We start from the raw sequence: 19,753 nt of genomic DNA on the forward strand, positions 1-19,753 counted from the left end.
CCCGCAGCCATGGGTGGTTGCCACCAGTGGGTTTGCGAGGCGTGCGTGTGTCAGGCATCCACGTGGCAGGCTGGGTAAATACGACCGTGTGCGGTGGAGCGTAGCCTAAAATAGGGTGAAGCCAGCATTTCCTCTGCCTCGTTCTCTGGAAGCCATTTTAATGATCAAATATTGATGTGATGAGCTCCGGTGCCACGATTTGTGTTGGACCTCGAACGCAGAAGGGAAGGAAACATTAAAAACAAAACACTTTTAGAGCTGAATGGCTGGGGGGAGACAACGCGGGTCGCTGTGGAGTTGTCTGCGGAGCACACGTAATGCTTGATTAAATATTGAATTTAGCAGCAGCGTCACACACACCACAGTGAGCCCCGAAATCTCGTTATGGAATTATAATCTCTTAAAAAAGAGTAAGCGTGCTATCTAGCGACCTGGCTTGTGCTATGTTTAGTGCTGGATCACCAGGGCTAAAGAAACAAGTCTCAAATGCTTTGAATTGAACGTAAACAGCGGTAGCAAGCCTGTTTTAAGCCTAGATCAATAGAATTGGGTCAGATTGCGAGAACAAGATCATCGTGTGCCTTTGGAAGGCAGCGAGCCACCAGCTCATACCTTTGGTCTGTTACAGATTTTGGCCTTTTTTTGTTCAAACTGATCTTTGTCTACCTCTTTTGCCTTTTTGGCACTATAGCCTGCAGTTTTGCTGACTTCAATCTCCCTTGTAGCTTTTTTCCAGCTTGCTCTTCCTGTTCTCCTATGCAGTAATCCATAGGCTTTACTTGTATCGGGTTCCAAAACGGCTCAAAACATAGCGACTGCTGAAAAGATGAACTCTGTGGCAGCGTGGACTACCTAAATGACCAGCATTTCTCTCCTTCCCAACAGCACATCGCAATTCCGAGGCCCGATCGCCCTGCAGAAGTGCGGACTTTCACCTTTTATCTTTCCAATATCGGCAAGGACAGCCCGCAGGGCAGTTTTGACTGCATCCAGCAGTATGTATCTAGGTGAGTGATGCGTCAGAAAGAATCCAGTCACTTCTATCCTACCTTCCGTGGAGTTGTTTCTCTGTCAAACGTAAACAAAACTTAAAGAATGCCATTTCTTTTTAGAAATAGAATGCATTTTCTTTTTAAATCTTCTTTCTTTGTAATCTCTTGGTTTGTGTATGCGTTTGGGTAAGCAGGCACCCACAGAAGAACCTGTTTACCCCTCTCAGCACCTTTCTGTACCCTCCTGTTATTAGATAACACAACCTCAGCTATGCAGTGGTGACAGAAACGTGCCCGTTCGCAGTGCTGGGAGTACCTTTTCCATTGCCTTTCTCTTGCAGCAACGGCAATATCCAATTGGATTGCCTGGGAAGCATACAGGATAAGATCACCGTGTGTGCTACCGACGATTCCTACCAGAAGGCAAGGCAAAGCATGGCACAGGCAGAGGAGGAGACTCGCAGCCGGAGCGCTATAGTCATTAAACCTGGGGGGAGATACGTAGGTAAGCAGCAGCGTGATGTGAGCGGCTGTCCTCACCTCCTGAAGTCGTGCTGACGTTTGCTTTGCTGTGAACAACTTGACCATGAAAGTCCTCAGCAAGTATCTGGTAGTTCCTCCCGGGTGTCTGATTCACTGTAGCCTCCTTGCGTTGTGACTTCTCTGTGGCTTCCACCTTCCCTCTGGAAGTTGTGTGGTGCTGGTTGTGTGGCCTCTGAGGGTTGCCTGGGCGCAGTCACATCACTCTGGCACAGTTCATATTTCTCATGCGGTGATGCTGGGAGCACACTGATGCTTTAAAGTGTCTGTGCTCCTAACCAAGCCAGCTAAAACGTCCTGCTGCTGTCTCACAGCTGCCGTGTGCCTGCACTTGAGGCCCTTACACGCAGCATCTAGGCTGCAGACAGCAGGGCACTTGGGTTCATCAGCAAAGATTAGAGCGGAGCTGCTGACGGTAGCCTTGAACAAACCATCTCATTGTCACAATGAAAGGAGAACTCTTTGGAGAGGAAATAAAAACGTGGCAGTGAGCTCGACGAGGAGCCTGCTGAGACCTAGCTTAACCTCAGTCTGGTCACAAACTCGGGGCATAAATACTAAGCAGAAAGCGGAGTTCAGTTCTTGGAGCCAGCTGTTTTTTCATGTGATCCGTAGCCGGTCGCTTCTCAGAGGGTGGCTGTGATGAGGATGGTGAGTTGCAAAATGTAGAACTGCCCCTGACTCATTGTTTTATCAGCCAAGTGCTCAAAACTGAGAAATGAGATAGCAATCAGGAAGGAAATGCATTGATTTCCTGTAGACGAGAAGATTTCGTTTAGCTTGTATTTGAGAACTTTACAGTAAGTGGATCGAGTTGGTAGGCTCGTGAGGCAGATTCTCAGGGCAAACTGCTTCCCCGAAAGATGCAGCAAAACTTTCCATTTAAAAATAGCCTCACTTAAACGTTTTCCCTCTCCGAAATGGAGGCACAGCCGTGGAAAAAGCACTGGAGGGAGGCATGGTGCCGCTTGTGCAAGATGTCAGTGTTTAAGGTGGGAGGAAAGCAGCGGAGATGTGAACTAAGACATGAATGTATGTGGAGATAGGTGATAGGGATCTGGGGGGTGCGTGTGCTTATATGTGCTGAGTCTGTGTGTGTACACGCTGCTCTCTCTATAGGTATATAAATATTTTAAGTGATTTGGTGTTCTGCCTTTGCTTAGTTTTTTCTTCCCCTATCGCTGCCCATTTTGGCTCCAGCCCCAAGTGGAAATGTCACAATGTGTTTTTGCTGTTCACGACCTGGCAGGAGTTAGGGCAGTTCTAGAAAGCCTCCGAGTCTTCTCGTGTCCCGTTGCTGGAAATGACGTCCGGCCAGCCTCTGGGTTTGGGGCTTTTTGATGTCTGATTTGTTGTTTTTCTCCCTCCTCTTAACTCAGCCCCGCTGACGACGGGTCGCAGCGCCTTGCATCAGCGTGGTACAGAACAAAAAGCCAGGAAATGGGGGCTCAGTTATGCAATCTGCATTTCAGTAAAATAAACACTGCAGACAATCACCAGTATCTTCAGATGACTCAGTTGAAAACATTGCTTCCTAGCAGTGGAGAATTGCCACGCTGAAATAAACCTCCAGAGTTTCTGCAGTAAATGCTGGACGTTGTTTGTCCCACTGAAGGTCACTGTCGTGAACTGAGTGGCTGCTAATTGCAGCTCCATGCTTTAGACCTTGGGACCCGCAGGGTTTTTTTTATTTATTTATTTGCTCTTGTCATCTCTGGGAGCAGGAAGCTGGCTTTGTGACCCGTTTCTGGGTTCAAAATAGTGCAGCTCTCTGATTTGTGCCCTAGCCAGTGATGTGGGACTCGGCTGAGGATTCTAGCTGGAGTTGTTTTTTAATAGGAATGGGAAAAATGAATTCCTGTGTGATGCTGTAAGAAACCGAGAAGCACACTTGGGATGGAGCTGAGGAAGCTGGCTCCGAGGGCTTGAGATGAGCATGGGAGGCAGCTTTCTGTCCTCAAGTGCACACAAATAAACGTAGCTGGAAGGCGAAGCAGTTACTGCGACGAAGCAGAAGGGGTTATTCTGTGCAAGCAGGCAGCACGCTAACGAGTAGGCGAACGTGTCGGGGTTGGACCCCCTTCGTGTTTGGCGGGGGGGGAAGGGAGGTGGACCCAGCCCCATAAAGTTCCCATTGTTCTGAAAGCAGAAACATCTGCTGGAGCAGCGTTTTTGCTGAGATCAGCAGCAGGGAGCCGCTCGTTGACCACTTCGGGTCTTTCCACTCCATATTTCGACTCTCCGACATAATAATGCCGAATTTTCTCCTCATAGGGAGGAAAAAAAAAATAAAAAATGGTGAGATTAAGCGTGGGGATACGTGCACTTGGGATAAATGAAAAGCTAGCGAACAAAGAGGGCTTTATGTAAGCTTGTGGCCAGTAATGTGCAGGTTTCCAGAGCTTGGTGTTGCTGTTTACTTGTTGTGAGCCTGTCATGAATCATAAAACTCACGGGACAGTCGTTCCGGCGGCGCGTTGGAACGGATGGGGTGTGCTGGTTGTGTTTGTCCTTCATTGTCACCTCCTGGCACTCGTGTGATGAGCTCCATATCCGCGCCGCCGACCCACTGGCCGTTGCGAGGTGACTGCTGCAGTTCACTATTCTCATCTCATTTTAGGCAAAAAGGTTCAGGTGCGTAAACCTGCACCAGGAGCTTCCGATGCTGTTCCCTCCAGGAAGCGCCCAACGCCAGTCAACCTTGCCAGTGCAATAAAGAGAGGCAATAGTGCGATTTCTCAGAGACCCTTCAAAGATAGGGTTGTGCACTTACTGGCACTAAAGCCTTATAAGAAACCTGAACTTATTCTCAGATTGCAGAAGGATGGACTTTCTCAGCAGGACAAGGATTTGCTGGACAACCTTCTGCAACAGGTTTGTACCCTGACGAAGGCAACGATTTAGGTAAAGGGAAACGTCTCCTGCGAAGGGAGTCGATTCTGTACGAGTCTGAACGTGACCTGTGTATCTCAAAGCTGCAGCTTGACGTTTCTGTGGAGGCCGTGTCCCACTGGGGTTCACAATTCACACGATTTAGGTAGCAGAAGCCCCCCCCGTGTGTACGCTGTGTGGTAGGGGTGTACAAGCAAGCTGTATGATTTCCGTTCACCGCATCAGTCGCTTAAGGGGAACCAAAAAGAAGTTGGTTGTGGGGAGAACTACCTAATGGAGGACCTAGGAGTTATTTGAGTTCTTACAACCTGTAAATCTATTCCATACATCTTTATTAACGTGGAGGTAAAGGAACGTGTGTGTTAATACATGCGACGTTTCCTACGTGAAGGAAAAACGTGTCCCTCTCCACTAAGCTTTACGTCTGTATTGCTGGAACCCCGTGCCTTCCTGCTGGAAGAGCTACTGGTTCGGTGTGAAGATCATGCAGCTTCTTGCCAACCATATTATTTGTATGTCAAGTGTGAAAGCTGTCTCCTGGCTGAATCAGTCCTTAACGCTTTGAGTCATGTTCAAGGTGCCATTTTAGGGCTTGCAGTGAATACCTTCATTGCTCTCACAGTGCAAAATGCATCGGGGATATTTATTTAAACGCTGCAGCTGCCCTCTTCTGTACTGGATTCTTAATTTTTACTCCTCTCCATAGCTGAGAAGAACGAGACAGAGCAAGGAGTTGCTTTGCCCAAGGGCACAGGGCAGGTCACACTGAAAATGGAGTTAGTGCTGGCACAGCTCGCTCCTTCCCTAGATTTTAATCCCGTAGCCCTTCATTTTCCAGCAGAGCTACAATTCCTTTGCACACCCTTTCGATTACTACGAATCTGTTTAATAATGGAAATCCTGTTGCTGGTAATCATCTTTTATCGATGCTCTCCCGACCCCCTGGCAGGCGAGGGGAGCGCTTGGCAGCGTCGGCCTGACCGGGCTATAACTGCTGGGTTTGCTGGGAATGCATTGCTTGTAAACTCCTCTCCTCCCAGGGCTCCCATCCCCAGGCAGACACGGATAAACTTCAAAAAAAAAAAAATTACAGGCTGCGTTAAAGCTACATGTCTAAATATGTCTAGGTGTGGGTTTCATTGTGCTCTCGCATCTCTCGGAGGACTCCGTGTTCCTGCTGGCCTTTTTGCCTCATTTTGCAAGGTTTCTATTTTTGGGGAAGCTTGGGGTGGAGCTTGCAGAGTCCAGCCCCAGGAAAAACAGGGAGGTGGCAGCTCCCAGCCTCTGTGCAGAGCTCCAGCCTCGCCAGGCAGCATGCCTCCTGCTGCACAACGGGGCAGAGCACGACCCAGCTTTGCTTTCGTCTCGTGGGCACGTTTCCTGGGCTATCTGAATGCAAAAGCCAGCTCAAATTCTTCTTGTGTTTTGGCTCAGGATTTTGGAAAGCTGACAGAACTGAAAGGAAAAACAGTGTTCGTCATGTAAACCGATAACCGGGCTTTTTATTTTGTTGCTTATCAGCAGCGCTTTGCTCTATTCAGTCTTCCAGCTTTTTGCTTTTAAATTCCTAGATTTATAATATTAGGGCAAAGTCTCCCTCGAGCAAAAGCAGGATTAACGGCATCTTTGCTTAATTCAAGATTTTCCACTACTTCACTTGCTTTTCCGAGGTTCTCATTGCTGCGTGGATAATAGAAACTCCCAAACAAGCCGTCTCCTGAACAGAGCGAGTGACGGAGAGCGTTAATCCTTCAGCAGATGTGCTGTTTTATCTCCCCTGGCTGAATAAAAGCACCTGCCAGTCTCAAGTGCAACACAGTGGTCAAACTGAGGGGCCAGAGCTGGGAACTGGAGACGCTGGCTTGTTGTTTTTTTTTTCCCCCAGGGGGTTAGCCTGCGTATGGCCTTACCATTTGGCACCTCTACCTCTCTGTCCCTTTTCCCATAAATGAATTTAAGGCATTTAAGGCATTTTTTTTTCCAGCCCTGGTGCTCCACGCTCACCTCAGAAGGGTTGACTGAGCACAGCATCCATGCAAATGTCACTGCTAGACGTACTGGGGCGTTTTGCTGTGTGCCAGCGTTGGGTTTTTCAGACATGTAACCAGCAGCAAGAGGTTAAATTTTCGGCCAAGCTGTGGAAAGACTGATTAAAGTGGGATAACTCGTAGCAAGCTGTTTCCATTCTAACACAACTCTGCCGGTTCCAGCAGTGTTTCCTATCCACGCAGGCACCGTGCAGAGTCTTGTGGGGGAAAGGCACACGATAGAATTGGAGAAAAAATGTCAAAGAGCTGCTTGGACGAGTGTCCTGCAGCTGCACCGCAGGACTTAGGTGCTACGATTTGCTGTAAAACCCTGGGTTATAAGCCGATAATTGCAGGTTTTGTTGTTGTTTCCCTAAAGCAGTCCTCAGAAAAGTTCTCCTCCATAACACCGAGCAGGTGATCCTAACACACGTAGCTGCGCAATGTAATCCACGAGCTCCCGACCGCGTTACATCCGCAATGCATTCTCCGCACCGCTCCTCCAGAAACCAGCTGCCTGCCTCCTGCTTTGCTGGCTTGCTAGTGAGAAATTACCTCCTGGCAGCTGTTAACCGAGCTATGGCCACGAGAGTTCCTCTATCAGCTAATAAATCACGCCATTTGAGCTATCGGACAGTCGTGACGAGTGAACTGCCTCTTCCCCCTGGGGTTTATTTCCAAGTGTTGCCCCAAATCGCTGCTGTGCTGTTCCAAACTACCAGGCTGAACGATCTGCTTAGATCCGACTTGTTCCTCAGTAAATTCCATGTGTTTTGGAAGCTCACAGTGAACTATTGCACTGACAAGGCAACAGAAAAGCGTAGTTTGATTAAATAATCTAAAAAATTGGGAAATGAACTTAGTACTGAGTCGTTCCCTGACACCACTAACTGCCACTAAGTCTGCTGAGATTTTGCCTACATCTCAGCTCTGTTTATTGTAACGAGTGAGGAGAATTAAATCCTAATGGTTTTGCAAATTGCTTTTGTTTCAGGTGGCAAATTTGAGTGCCAAGGACAGCACTTTCACACTGAAAGATTGCGTCTACAAAGAAGTGCAGAAGGACTGGCCGGGCTACTCTGAGGGAGACCAGCAGCTGCTGAAGAGGATACTCGTTCGGTAATTATTCCACCTTCTCTCTAATATCTGCAGCTCAGAAATACTAGGTTGCTACAAATCAGGGTGACTGAAGTCAGTGGAGCTGTGGGAAGTTGAGCATTTGGATTTTAACATCCAGTAAACGTTTGTCAGCCACTCACCTGCAGAAGTTGGCCAAACTGGAGAGTTAAGTGGACGCAATCTTCAGGTCGTAGGCTGTAATTTAATAGCAACTGAAGTCATTATGCTAAAAGCTACAGGAAAACCTGAACGGGGTAAAAAAGCTGTTAGAGTTAAACCTTAATGGTGGGGTAAAATCCTGGGAGAGGAGAGGATTAAGCCAAACGTGTGCGGTGCAGCTCCCGGGTGCAGCTCTCCTTTCCGTGTCCCGTATCTCCTTGTGCACGGCTTCCTGTGCAGACTGCTGTGTTTGTTCAGGACAGCAAGAGAAAGTGCCCTGCAGCCGCGTCCCCCCCCCGGCGTCTCGCCCCTGCTGCTTCTGTGCTCTGTTCCTGCGGACATCCCCAGCCCCTTTGAGCTGTTTTCTTGGAGGCCTCGCTTCATTTCTGTAGGCTGATTTGGATATTTTACTGCGCTTTTCTCCGTGTTGGAAATTCTTTTGCTATCAGCCACGTAGGCTGGGCAAGACTGAGGTTTGATTGCAGGGAGAGATGCGTGACCGTGGCTGGAAAAGCACAAGGCGGTTCTTTAAATCCCCTAAAACATTTAATGCTTGTCCTCCTGCCCGTAAAGTGCCATCTGGCCAAGAGCTGTACACCCTACCTGTTTTCATCTTCCTGAAAATGGCCCTTGACCGAGTTAGAGCAAATGATAGCTCTGTCTCAATTGTTAAAGATATTTTTCCCTTAGATGAATCCTAAAAACTTGGAAGCTTTTAGCCATCAGGCAGCAAGAAAAGAGCACGTATCCCCTAGATTCCTGAGGAATTCTGCCCCGAGTGTTTATATGTGCCTAGCTGGATTTTCAATGTGTGTTTATACTGACTGGAGTTTGTAATGAGAATAGAAATTTTACCTGGCGTGTTTCTGAGACATAATCTTAACCAAAAGCGCAATAAAATAAGTGGAGCATGCTCCGTTTGAACGGTTTCCATGATTTGAAAGCACAATTGGCTGGGAGATGAGACTTTGTTAAACCACCAGAATCGTGCGCTTAAAGTGCTTTGGCATGCTCAAAAAAAAATATAAATAAAAATCAAACTGATTTAAACGGCCTTGATGTTGAATTATAATTAAATGGAAAAATTCAAGTGCCGTGCAATCTTTATGGCTTTCAGAAAAAGTTAATTTCTCCCTGTAGAAGGCAATGTTTACCGCTTTTGCTAGAATTGTGGCATTCAGTTATGCGAAGGGCTAAAAATAGACCTTGGCAAGGATGTGTTCAACTGTACAAACAAAGACCCGCGCAGCCAGCGCAGGTAATGAGGCTACAAAATGGAAAAAACACGTCGGGCTGAAGACGGGAGAAAAACATTTGCAAAAAGGGCACGGGCTGCAGCCGTGGGGCTTTACGCAGCTCGCGGTGGCAGTCTGCGTGGTTGCCTGGATCCATCCCATTGTTCGCTGTCCTCTCGGTTTCCACGTCCACTTGCTGGTTCAGTGGCTGCACTAATTAACACGTCTGCAAACCCTAAAAGCACGTCTACCAAGGCTTGTGTTGGACCGGCTCCTTCTCCTCGTGGTGTTTGTTTTCCCTCCTTTCACCATTGTAGTGAAGTGTTTTTCCGCTGCTGAATCGAAAGCTGTCGTCTTTCACTCATTTATTTATTTTTTTTAATCCGTAATTAACATGTCAGGAGATGTTCAGGATTACTCAGTCCAGTCAGGAGGCATCCAGAAAGCCGCTTGGCCCTGGTGTTTATGGAATTTCGCTGCTCCCCTTCCTGTTTTCACAGTCCCCGAGCGCTTTCCTTGAGTTGATCCCTGGCTGTTGGGATCGTTCTGAATAAAAATGAAACAAAACAGCAACTGCAGCCAGCAGGGCAGCGAAACTGCAGGCATCTGTGTCGGTGCTGTACGGCTGAGGGTTCGAGCTGAGGCTAAAAGCCTATAGTTTGGGACTCGATCTGTGAAATCATCTCCCCAGTGCTTGAAAAATGGGGGCTTCGAAGCTGTTGTAGCCTCTCGTGGGAGAATTTAGACGTTGGTTATCGAGGCTGTGCAGCTGGGGACAAAGTAGCTGTGGAGCTAGTTTGTTAAAACCTCTAACTCTTGATTTTTTTTTCTGCTTGATGGCTACAACCTGATGCCACACTAGTCTTTTTCTGGGTGATAAATGGATGTATGGGCTCTCTGGGTCATGTCAGAAGAGTGGGGCAAAGCTACAAAACTGGACTCTGGGCTGTAGAGCGCCCCTTGGGCGGTGGGGAGTGCAGGCACCCACCATGAATGGGAATTAACACACTTACGTGATGAGAATGAATTGCATTGTCCTTTTTTTTTTTTTTTTTGCTCCGAGAGGTCTCCATTGTTTGTCAGATACCGCAAACACAGAGCAGAGCAGAGCTATTTTGCATGATGCGACGTAAAAGTATTATTACGAAGCCCGAAATGTAAATCCTAGAGGACCAATAACGCGGTAACAGTTCCTGTTATAATCCTGCTCTTCCTGAGCCCAGAGGGGCTTGCTTCTGAGAGAGGGCTGCTGTGCCTGTGAAATGTTGTTGTAGTGGTGCTAGGAGAGGGAGAGCTTGCTGCTGAGCATCTGAACTTGAGCCTCAGCCCCTTCTGAGCGTGCTTGCCTTCTGAATTGGTCTTGAGAAGTGAATTTCAACTGGGTGAGCCCAAAACTGGGCTGAAATCAGTTGAAATAGTCTTGCTTGTTAGGCTGTATTTGAAGGAGTGGCTAGAATACACATCCCATAAATTTTCAAGTTCAGTGCCAGTCTTTGCTAACGCGTACAGGTCATTTTCCTAAGGTAGATACTTGTGTAACGTGTCACCACGTCAAGAGAGGGAGGTAAAACTGCCAGAAAATCAGATCCTCAGCAGGGGAAGGAGCTCCTGTCCCCAGCTGGGGCTGCCTCTCCCCCTGCCCCAAGTCCTGTGGTGTCACTTGGAGGCGTTACCCCCACGTGCAGAGAAGTGCAGAACTCGGGGGAAGCAAGACAGAAGCAAGCAGGCGCAGGATTTTCACAACCCCACCTTCTGTTTTTCAGGAAACTCTGTCAGCCCCAGAACAGCGGTGGTTTTCAAGGAGAAGCACCTTCCCTGAGCCCACCCAAGGACAATGTGAACTCCAGCTCTCCTCCTCAGGTGGGTGCTGCCTCTCTCTCTCTCGCTCTGAGCAGCAGAGAATCAGGAACTGAGACCTGCTGCTGCCAGACCTGGGTCCAGGCCGAGCTGTTCAGCCTGTCTGTGTGCTGACCGCCTGCTGCTGGAGGCTGTAAGGTCAGCAGGGTTTGGGTTTTGTTTTTTCCCCTGCAGTTAGAGCCTAATTCTAGGCTTCCTCAGCATCTCTTCCTCCTCTGGATGTGGTTCGGTGCTGGACTACAGGGAGGCTCTCTGACAGTTTGCTCTGAGCTTTAGTTTGAAGGGCTAAATTTTTTCAAAGTGCCTCCGTACCTCTGGGAATTCCAGGGGGAACACGAGCTTGTGTTTTGCTCATTACTAATAATTGACTGGAACGAAGCAGTAATAAGCAGCTCCCAAACACGGCCGAGTTATTAAAAACCTTGACCTTTTGCAACCTAATTGCCATGACAGACCAGGAGCACGTTGGTCTGCTCTGTGATGTGTTAAGATGCCAGCTCAGGGAGCTGTGAGTACAGAAGCAGCCGGTGAAGAGCTCTGAAGCAGCTCCATTTGCTCGTGTGTGGGGCAGAGCCTGTCCCCACCGTGCCTCGGTGTCTCTCAGCCCTGACTTCCCGTGCTAGCACCGTGAAATGCCGGCTTCCCTTCTCTGCTGTGGGTCAGCCCAGACAAGTTGAGTATTTATTCTCCTCCTGCCAATGGAATGTGTAATGCCTGCTTGTCTGGACAGACGCACCGAGGATTAGTGGCAAAGAATATTAGCAGGTAAGGAAATTATGTGCTTTCTGGCAGCGAGAGGGAAGCAATTCGCCACTGAGAACAAGAACGGTGCGACTTGTTTGCCAGGTAGCTAATTCCAAATCCTCTCTTGTTCTGCTCTGGGCTTGTTCCTGGTGAGTAAAGAATGGTCCCCTTCCTTCGAGCGAGCTTGGAGAGAGGCACAGTGCTCTGAAGAGGCTGGGCATGTGCCTCGCTTAGCCCGATTCTGCAGAAATTCAGGCTGAAAGGTCACCTTGCTTATTTAGAAAGGCGTGAAGGTCTGCAGGGGCTGGTTTTAGCCTCCCGATTATCTGACCAAAACCTTGGGCAGCTGATTGATCTGGGTGTAGAAAAGGCTTAGTGCAGTAAGGACAACAACGAGGAACAGGAATGATTCCAGCAGCGCTGCTAACGGGGCCTGTCAGACAGCAAAGCACGGGGCACTCCTTGTAGGCTGTTGGTTTTTGATGCTGCACGTTACAGAGCTGTAGCTTCTATTTAAAGGAGGGGTTCCCTTCTCATGGTTGCAACCCCGGCGGAGGATTCAGTGATTTGGTAGCCTTAAAATATTTCGGTTGTGGAACAAAAGCAAATCAAAAGGTTGGCTTCAGCATTTTAAGGAGAGAGGTGGCGCAGCAGGAATTGCACGAACACCTTTACACCCTAAGAGATAAAATCAGATGGGAGGTTATTTGTCGGCTTTGGAGGAAGGTAAGGGAGAGGTGGCAGCTCTCAGAGCTGGCTGCAGCTCTCTGACAGCTGTCCAAGGGAACAGCCCCTCCTTTGGGGCGAGGGACAGCGCCGTGCCCTGCGTGGAGAGGCAGAGAAATAACGACTTGGGGGGAGAGGAGCAAATTGGTGGCTCCTCCACAGAGCAGCCGCGCTTCTGCGAGGGAGCAAACTTTCCACTTGCAAACGCACACGGTCCTGCCTGAGACAGCAAAGAAAACAATGAAATATCCAACAGAAACAACCCCAGCTAGCCCTCGCTTTCCACCAGGCACCAAAAAATCTTTCCGCAGACTTTCTGCAGCCCGTGGCTGCCAGGCAGCAGGCGCGCACGGCGCTGCACTGAGGGCTGGCCAAGGTAATTTGGGCTGGCTCGGGCTCCACGCTGAGCTGATGGGAGGCTGGGCTGCTCCACGGAGAGACTTCCCTGGGCTGACCCGAGCCTGCAGACGGCTGGAATCGCAGGAACTGGGGGCACGGAGCCTTCTGCAGTCCCACCTGCGTGTGGCCGGGGGGCTGCTGGGGATAAATGGAAAGCTGTGCTCTCTGAAGGGAGGGATATTCCGCTTGTGGCAGCCCGTGTGACGTGGCTCGCTGCGGATGACCTCTTTTTGCCTGAAATTCTGAGTAGTTAGCAATTGGTGCTTTCTCTCCTCTTCTGGGAAATGCCTCTTTGAGAAGAGGAAGGAGCGGTGTGGCGAGGGCGAAGCTGTTGGCCTCGGAGCTGGTGAAGCTGGCTGAGGGTTCAATGCAGAAAGTTTCAACCCCTCCTGCTCCAGGGGTCCTGCACATCTCTCCCCAGCCTCTGCAGGGACTTGGAAATACCCAAAACGCCACCAGAAGGGATGAGGAAAGGTGTTTTATGGCTGTTTGCCTTCTGAGTGCCTGGGACGGGGAGGGAGGAGGACAAGGGCTGGCTTCTGAAGGGCTGGGCTGGAAGTAAGGTGTGAAGAGAGCAGGCTGGACGGCGTGGCCCGTTAAATAAGCAGTGCAGATTAATTACTGATGCTATGGGGGGCTCTGAAACTGTCACAGCTCCGCTCTGCCAAGGAGCCGTGGGGCTCTGGGGGCTGTCGGGACGCGGTGTGGGCTGTGCTGGCTCTGCAGGAGCTGGGTGCTGGCAGTCCTGGAGCCCCTGTGCAGGGTGCTGGGGCTGCAGGGACCAACCTGGGACCTGGGGAGATTTGCTGGCAGCTTCCAGAGCCCTTCTTCTGGTGACAGCCCTGTTCCCAGCACTGCATCCCCACCTAGCGGCAACAGCACCGAGCCAAAACACCGCATCCAAAATCCCAGCCAGGCCTCGAGATATTCACTTCTTTTTTTTTTTTTTCCTCCTTTTTTCTCCCCAGAAACGATCCCAGCCCGTGGAGTTTATCGATCCCGTGGCCAACAAGAAGCCCAGGATCTCGCACCTGGCTCACAGGGCTCAGCCCACCTTCAACGGGAAGCTCAACTCCGCCAACGGCAAGGACGCCCCCGCCGCCGCGCTGCCGCCGGCGCTCCCGGAATCGGTGAGCTCCAGCTCCAGCCTGCCCGTGCTGGAGCTGCCCAGGCCTCACGATCCCCTCGCGGACGTCAGCAACGACCTGACTCACAACGGCAGAGACTGTGAGAGCTCGGAGCAGGCCGACAGACTGAGCCACCCCTTGCCCACAGACTGTCCCCAAACGAGCAAGCACAATTGCGGCTCGCCGTACGTCAAAAGCAAGAAAAAATCCAAAAAGCACAAAGACAAGGAGAAGGAGAGGAAGGAGAAGAAAGGCGAGGAGAAGTGCAAAGAGGAGAAGCAGGACTGTGAAGTAATAAAAAACGCTGACTTAGGTAGTGTGCCACAGGATGTCACAGGTACGTCGGTGCTGGGAAGCCCCCCGTGGGTTGCGTTCATGTTTCTCTGAGCATAATTTCTGCTCTGAATCCATTTGAGGGAAGAGGCTGCGTGTGTCATCCCGCTTGCAGAGCCCGTGTGGCTGCTGAAATATCGCTGCTGTCCCTGCCTACAAATCAACAAAGGCTCTTCCTCCCAGAAGAGGCTATCAGGTTTTTCCTGTTCGACCTTTGCTGCCGTTTTGGAGCTGCCTCAGCCCGTGTCATGTTTCTCCCAGTTCAATTAAAAGCTTTATTAAGACGTGGGGATGAAAGGCGGGCATCGAGATCTGTCGGAAAGGCAGCGCTGCTTGATTGCCTCCCGCTCTCCTGCGTTGTGTTGGGCATTGTGATGGCTGTCGTGTTGATTTTGAACTCGGTAATGAAAAGTTAGGCACAGAAACTTGTAGTGTTGGACACAGCAGAAGCGATAGATGAGCCCTGTGATAAATGCTGCTGGGGCACCACACGACCAGCTCCTTCGGGCCGAGGGCTTCCTTGCTCTGTCCCACTACGGGTCTGAATTTCTCAGTTTGAGGACTAACAAAATAGCGAGACTTTCAGCCTGTTAGGTGCAATAAGAAAGCTTCCCATCAAAAAATGCATTTCTAAGCCAGTTCTGTGCACTCTTAGAAGTTAGAGCAGAGGATATATATATTTATTGGCTAATCCACTCCGTTCCCTTGCAGTGCCTGCTGTTCTTCTGCCTTCTTAAAGCTCTCTGGAGCAGCAGGACCTCCCCTGTAGCTCCTAGGAACACCACAGCCTGGTTCTGCTGCTCAACTTCTTCTTGCATCCCTTTTGTTTTCCTTCACCCCTTTTCTGTTCTCCCACACCGAGCTCTTCTTTATGCCTGGTGCATGAAAATCACCCGCGTTTAGCTCAGAAGGGGCAGCAGCTCAAAAGTGAAATCAATTTGTCAAAAAACTGGAATTAATTCGTCACGTTTGTGGAAAGGGAGAGCTTCAGGAGCATTTAGGAGCTGCGTGGTGGCAGCTCTTGCCTCCCCTCTGCCTTTGTAGCACCGACAGCACGCCCTGGTTGCTCACTGCTGGTGTTCAGCTGCGCTCTGTACCCGTGCTCGCTGTACCTGGGGGCTTTGTGATGCTGCTCCGAACGAGCAGATACTTCTTCTGCTTTGATCTTTTGTGGCAGTGCTGGTTTGTTTTATTCTTCTGCCCGTGTTAACGAGCTGTTCTCCCTGATGTACCTCCTGTCCTGAACAGCCGTGGAGGTAGATGCGATCTGGGGGCGGACGTCTTGTCTTTGTCAACAGTTTTTGAGTACCCGAACGAGCTGAATTCTCCCTCCGTGGAGTTGCTGACCCTTTATCTCCTTCTCTGCTCTGCTTTAAAAGCAGCCCGGTGCCCGGCTCTTTGTGAATTCAGGGTTTTGTTCCTGCTGCGTGCTGATGTGTGCGAGGTAACAGAGCCGGGCTGGCCTCCGAAGTCAGCACAAACAGGATGTGGGCAGCGGCTGCCGGGATTTGGGGCAGTTTCGGGACTTGGGATCCTGCTGCCCACATTTCTGTGCCTTGCTGGGGGCCTGATCCTGCTGCTGCCACCTGCAGCGAGCAGCTGAGGTCTTCCCAAATGCCCTTTGTGCCCAGAGGCTGCAGGGGAGAGGATTTCTCCTATTCCAGAGGCGCTGAAGGGACCTTGGGGTCCTGTCTGCAGACAGTAGGTGGCACTCACAGGCAGACCAAACTTTCTCCTCCCTTCACCACCATCTTCCGTGCCCGTGTTCGGCATCTCTCGCTCTGCTGTCAGGTGTGGAAGAGAGCAGAGCTGTTTGCAGGCACCTGCAGCAGGAATTAAGGCTGCTCTGCTCCTCCTGGTGCTGTTTGGGCACTCGGCATGGCAGAGCCTGCCTGCAGGACCACGGGGAAAAACAGATTGTTAAAAAAAATGCAGTGAGGTTGTGGCTTTTACATCCCCCTGCTGTCCCTTTGGCATTTCGTGCTCCCTGCAGCTTATTTTTGGGGAGGACTGGAAAGGAGCTTGGTGAGCGGGCAAGGTGTGGAGCTCCCCCCTGCATCCCCAGGGGACTTGTGCAGTCACGGTGCTGCTGGCCCTAAGGAGCAGACTTGGGGAAAAAAAAAACAACAAAAAGAGGAAAGAAGAAGTTTATTTCTGCAGAGCAGATGAGTGGAATCCTTTGCAGCCTTCCCCGTCTGTCTCTCCTTTTGCTGCCTTCTCAGGGATGCAGTTGACTTTCTGAGTAGGGCTTTCAGAATAATGCAGCCTACAGGAAGTCTCCCTTTTCACGCCAGTATCCAACTGCTTTTCTTCCTCCAAATAAATAATGCAGTGTTTAGTTTAGGCTGGGGACAGTGCCTGCTTTAGGCTCGCGTTCAAAATCCCATTCCTTCTGAGGTCTTTGGTCCCTTCACTTAAAGTCCTAGACACTTCTAGCTGAGCCTCGTTTGATCCGTGCTTCTTCCACTTGATAAAAGAGCACGCTGGTTGTCTGCAGGGCTAAGCTGCATGCCCTATAAACCTGTGAGATCCTATAGATCCTATAGGAATCCCTAATAAGAATAGCAGGGATCTACGTAGCGTAGAACTAGGGGGTGAAATGTGCACGGTGCTCAGTTCCCTTGTGCTCATCTGGACCCATCTCTGTCACTGGAAAGCACGACAGAAACCCTCCAAATTCAATAAACTGTGTGTTGCGGATAGGTTTGTGAATTTTCAGCTTAATTAAGTTTAAGAATGTCTAAAAGCAAGTTTTTGTGTCTTTCAGGTTTAAATGGAACATGCAATAATTCTAGTGTACCAACATCAACTTCGGAAATGCCAGATTATTTATTGTGAGTATACTCATTGCTTCTTCCATTGCTTTGGGATCGTGTTTCAGGCTAAAAATCACAGTGTGTCGGTGACTTCTTGTTGGATTTAGGTGTTACTTACTGAACTTTGGAAGGTGGGCTGAAAAAAAAAAAAGTATTAGGCCCTTTGCTGATAGTTCCTGAGACCAAAACGGGTCTCAGATCCGTTCTTTGCCTCCTCCTTGTAGGGTTGGTTTCCTGTAAACCAGTTGTTAAAGTACTTGAGGAAAGGTTGAACACCTTGAAGGGGTTTGGAAGGACTGAACATCTCCGTGTGGTAGATGGGACCTGTGAGAGGAAACGAGCTGCTTCGGCGTTACAGAAGACTGGGCGAGGGGGGATTTTGAGGGGTTAGCTAACGCTGCCCCTGCTCAAAGTCAGGATCAGCTCTAAAACCAGTGAAATACTCCTATATCCTGCGGGTTAGGATGTGAGTTGTTTCACCTCTGACTTTTTTAATCAGATCCCTTCGAGGTTAATTCAGCAGTGCACTTGTCTGCTGTAGCACCCAAGTCCCCGTGCTTTTAATCTGCATAAAACCAGCGCTGTTACGGCCGCAGCTGGGTGGCACTGAGGGGTAGCTGTGGGTGACATTCCACCTGGGTGTCTGTCGGGGTTTTAATGCCTTCACCCAGGGTTTGGCCGTGCTGTGATCACACAGGAGGCGATGGGGAAGGCAGTGCCCGTTCCTGGCTCTGCACTGGGGTTATCTGGGGGATGTGCAGGGCTCTTGTACGGTTTTGCTGGGCTGCATGAACTGCACAACTGCTTTGAGTTGGCCTTTGCAGGACTCCAGCAGCATTCAGAAGAACAGGGGTGGGTGCCGTTTGCTTTTTTTGCTTGCATCATTTGTGCTGGTCCCTCCTAGGGAGGGTTACTGCAGCTCCTTGCTCCATCTCCAAAGGAACCCCGTGAGGTTTATGAACCCCCCTAAGGTCTGTCGTCTCACCCTGGGCTGTGCCCTGGCTGTTTTGATGACGAGTTCCTTATCTCATGTTAGCACATCCTGTGTAGGTGCGTTTTTGTGCCGACCCCTCTCCAGGAGCCAGCTCTTGAAGGCTGGAAAATTGAAAAAGGCTGAAAAGGCTGAAAAAAAAGTGCGTTGAAGTTAATTCAATGAAAGTTTTCCCTTAATTTGATACCTCAGGTAGCCTGTACGTGCTCAGGCACCGTGTTGCAGACGGAGCAAGGTGGCAAATGAGAGTCATCACCTGTGGAAAGAGGAGCTTTGGCATCACAGAGGGCTGGCTGCAGAATGTCAGGTTTAATGGCTTCTTGTTGAGCTGAACGACTTTCAAAGGGCCTCAGAGGCACATCTGTTAAACGCGAGCTCTTGGCGTTGTGTTCAGCTCCTTGGGTATCTTCAGGAGGTGCTGGAGACGCATTCAGCCTATTCAACGTGCTGCTTACCCCGTGCTTGCCACATAATAGCACTGCGAGCATTTTGCAGTGATAGCTGAGCGGTTTTTGTGTTCCTTTAAAGACTCGGAGCGCTGGAAGCATCGTATTCCTGCTGTTCCAAGGTCTGGCACAGATGCAGAACTCCATGTTCTGGGGGGACAGCAGGAATCAGAAAAGCTGTAGCAGTGCTATCTGAGTGTCCTCCTACACCCTCATCTGCTCGCAGGCTTTGCTGTACCTGCATATCCCAGCCTGTCTTGCAGAGATAGGAAGTTTTCGGAGCAAATATTATCTTGTTTCACAGAGAGGTCAAGGTACAGTAGTTATCTCAGTGCCGCTGTCGTGCAGATCGTAGGAGACCGTATTTGTTTCCCGGGGCAGTCAGTCACCTGGCAGACTTGTCATCCTGCTCTTGGCACCGCAGCCTTCGTGCTGCCCGCGGAGAAGACTCACTAAACCGCTTAACGAAATTATTCTCCCTCTAGAAAATACGCAGCCATTTCCTCTTCGGAGCAGCGTCAGAGTTACAAAAACGACTTCAACGCGGAGTACAACGAGTACAGAGACCTGCACGCTCGGATAGAGAGGATAACCCGGCGGTTTACGCAGTTAGACTCCAAGCTGAAGCAACTTTTGCAGGGCTCTGAAGAATACAAGGTAGAGACAAATTCATCCTTCTAAAAGCTGCCTCTGCCAGTGGGGCTGCCGCAGCTCGCTCTGTGCACGGGGCTCTCCGGGCTGGTTGCTGGAGGCCCCGTGTTCTGCCCGGGAAAGAAATGCCCAGAGCCCGGGACTGGTGGATGCAGAACGTGCACACAGCTGACAGCTTTGTGGACTGTTCTTAAAACAGCTCTGTGTTCTTTCGTTTTCAAGCTGGAGCACACATCATGGTACTTGTTGACAAGGAAAGGCCTCAGTGAGACAATTGGCGTCCTCAGCCAAAAGCTGCTGGAAGCTATTAGTGTGTCCCAGCCAGAAAACTCATATTCGCACATATGGTAGCGTATCGGGGCTGGAAGGGGAGTTAGGACAGGGTCATCTGTTTCTCTCCAATCTTTGATCTTAATAATGTAGCATTATTCAACTTGTCAGACCGATTTTAGAAGAGCTTTAACTATTCATTATCTTGAGAAAATAAGGCTCAACGAGTATAACAAACAGATTTTTGCAGAGCACGTATTGTACAGAGCACAGTTTCTTCCCTCAGACGTCCTGCCCCTCTTTGAGAAATCTCCTGATTCCTCACTGAAATGTTCTCATGTCTCGGGGAAAAATTAGTCTGAGCTGTGGAGGAAACGTTAATTACCCTGGCAATTCCAGTGCTCGTTACAGGTAGATTTTGTGGCTGGG

The 19,753-nt window shown here is 49.9% G+C and overlaps 1 protein-coding gene across 1 annotated transcript in view; it reads left to right on the top strand.

The window, feature by feature from the left end:
• Positions 1 to 19,753, top strand: part of ELL (elongation factor for RNA polymerase II) — a 48,540-nt gene that overhangs the window by 27,197 nt on the left and 1,590 nt on the right. The window contains exons 3-10 of the mRNA XM_032203738.1: positions 886 to 1,007; positions 1,334 to 1,497; positions 4,153 to 4,406; positions 7,446 to 7,570; positions 10,728 to 10,824; positions 13,659 to 14,154; positions 16,918 to 16,984; positions 18,889 to 19,060. Of these exons, the coding sequence (XP_032059629.1) occupies positions 886 to 1,007; positions 1,334 to 1,497; positions 4,153 to 4,406; positions 7,446 to 7,570; positions 10,728 to 10,824; positions 13,659 to 14,154; positions 16,918 to 16,984; positions 18,889 to 19,060 (1,497 nt within the window). The remainder of the gene's footprint in view (positions 1 to 885; positions 1,008 to 1,333; positions 1,498 to 4,152; positions 4,407 to 7,445; positions 7,571 to 10,727; positions 10,825 to 13,658; positions 14,155 to 16,917; positions 16,985 to 18,888; positions 19,061 to 19,753) is intronic.

Source organism: Aythya fuligula, chromosome 26 (assembly GCF_009819795.1).
Source record: "Aythya fuligula isolate bAytFul2 chromosome 26, bAytFul2.pri, whole genome shotgun sequence".
Taxonomy (NCBI): Eukaryota; Metazoa; Chordata; class Aves; order Anseriformes; family Anatidae; genus Aythya; species Aythya fuligula.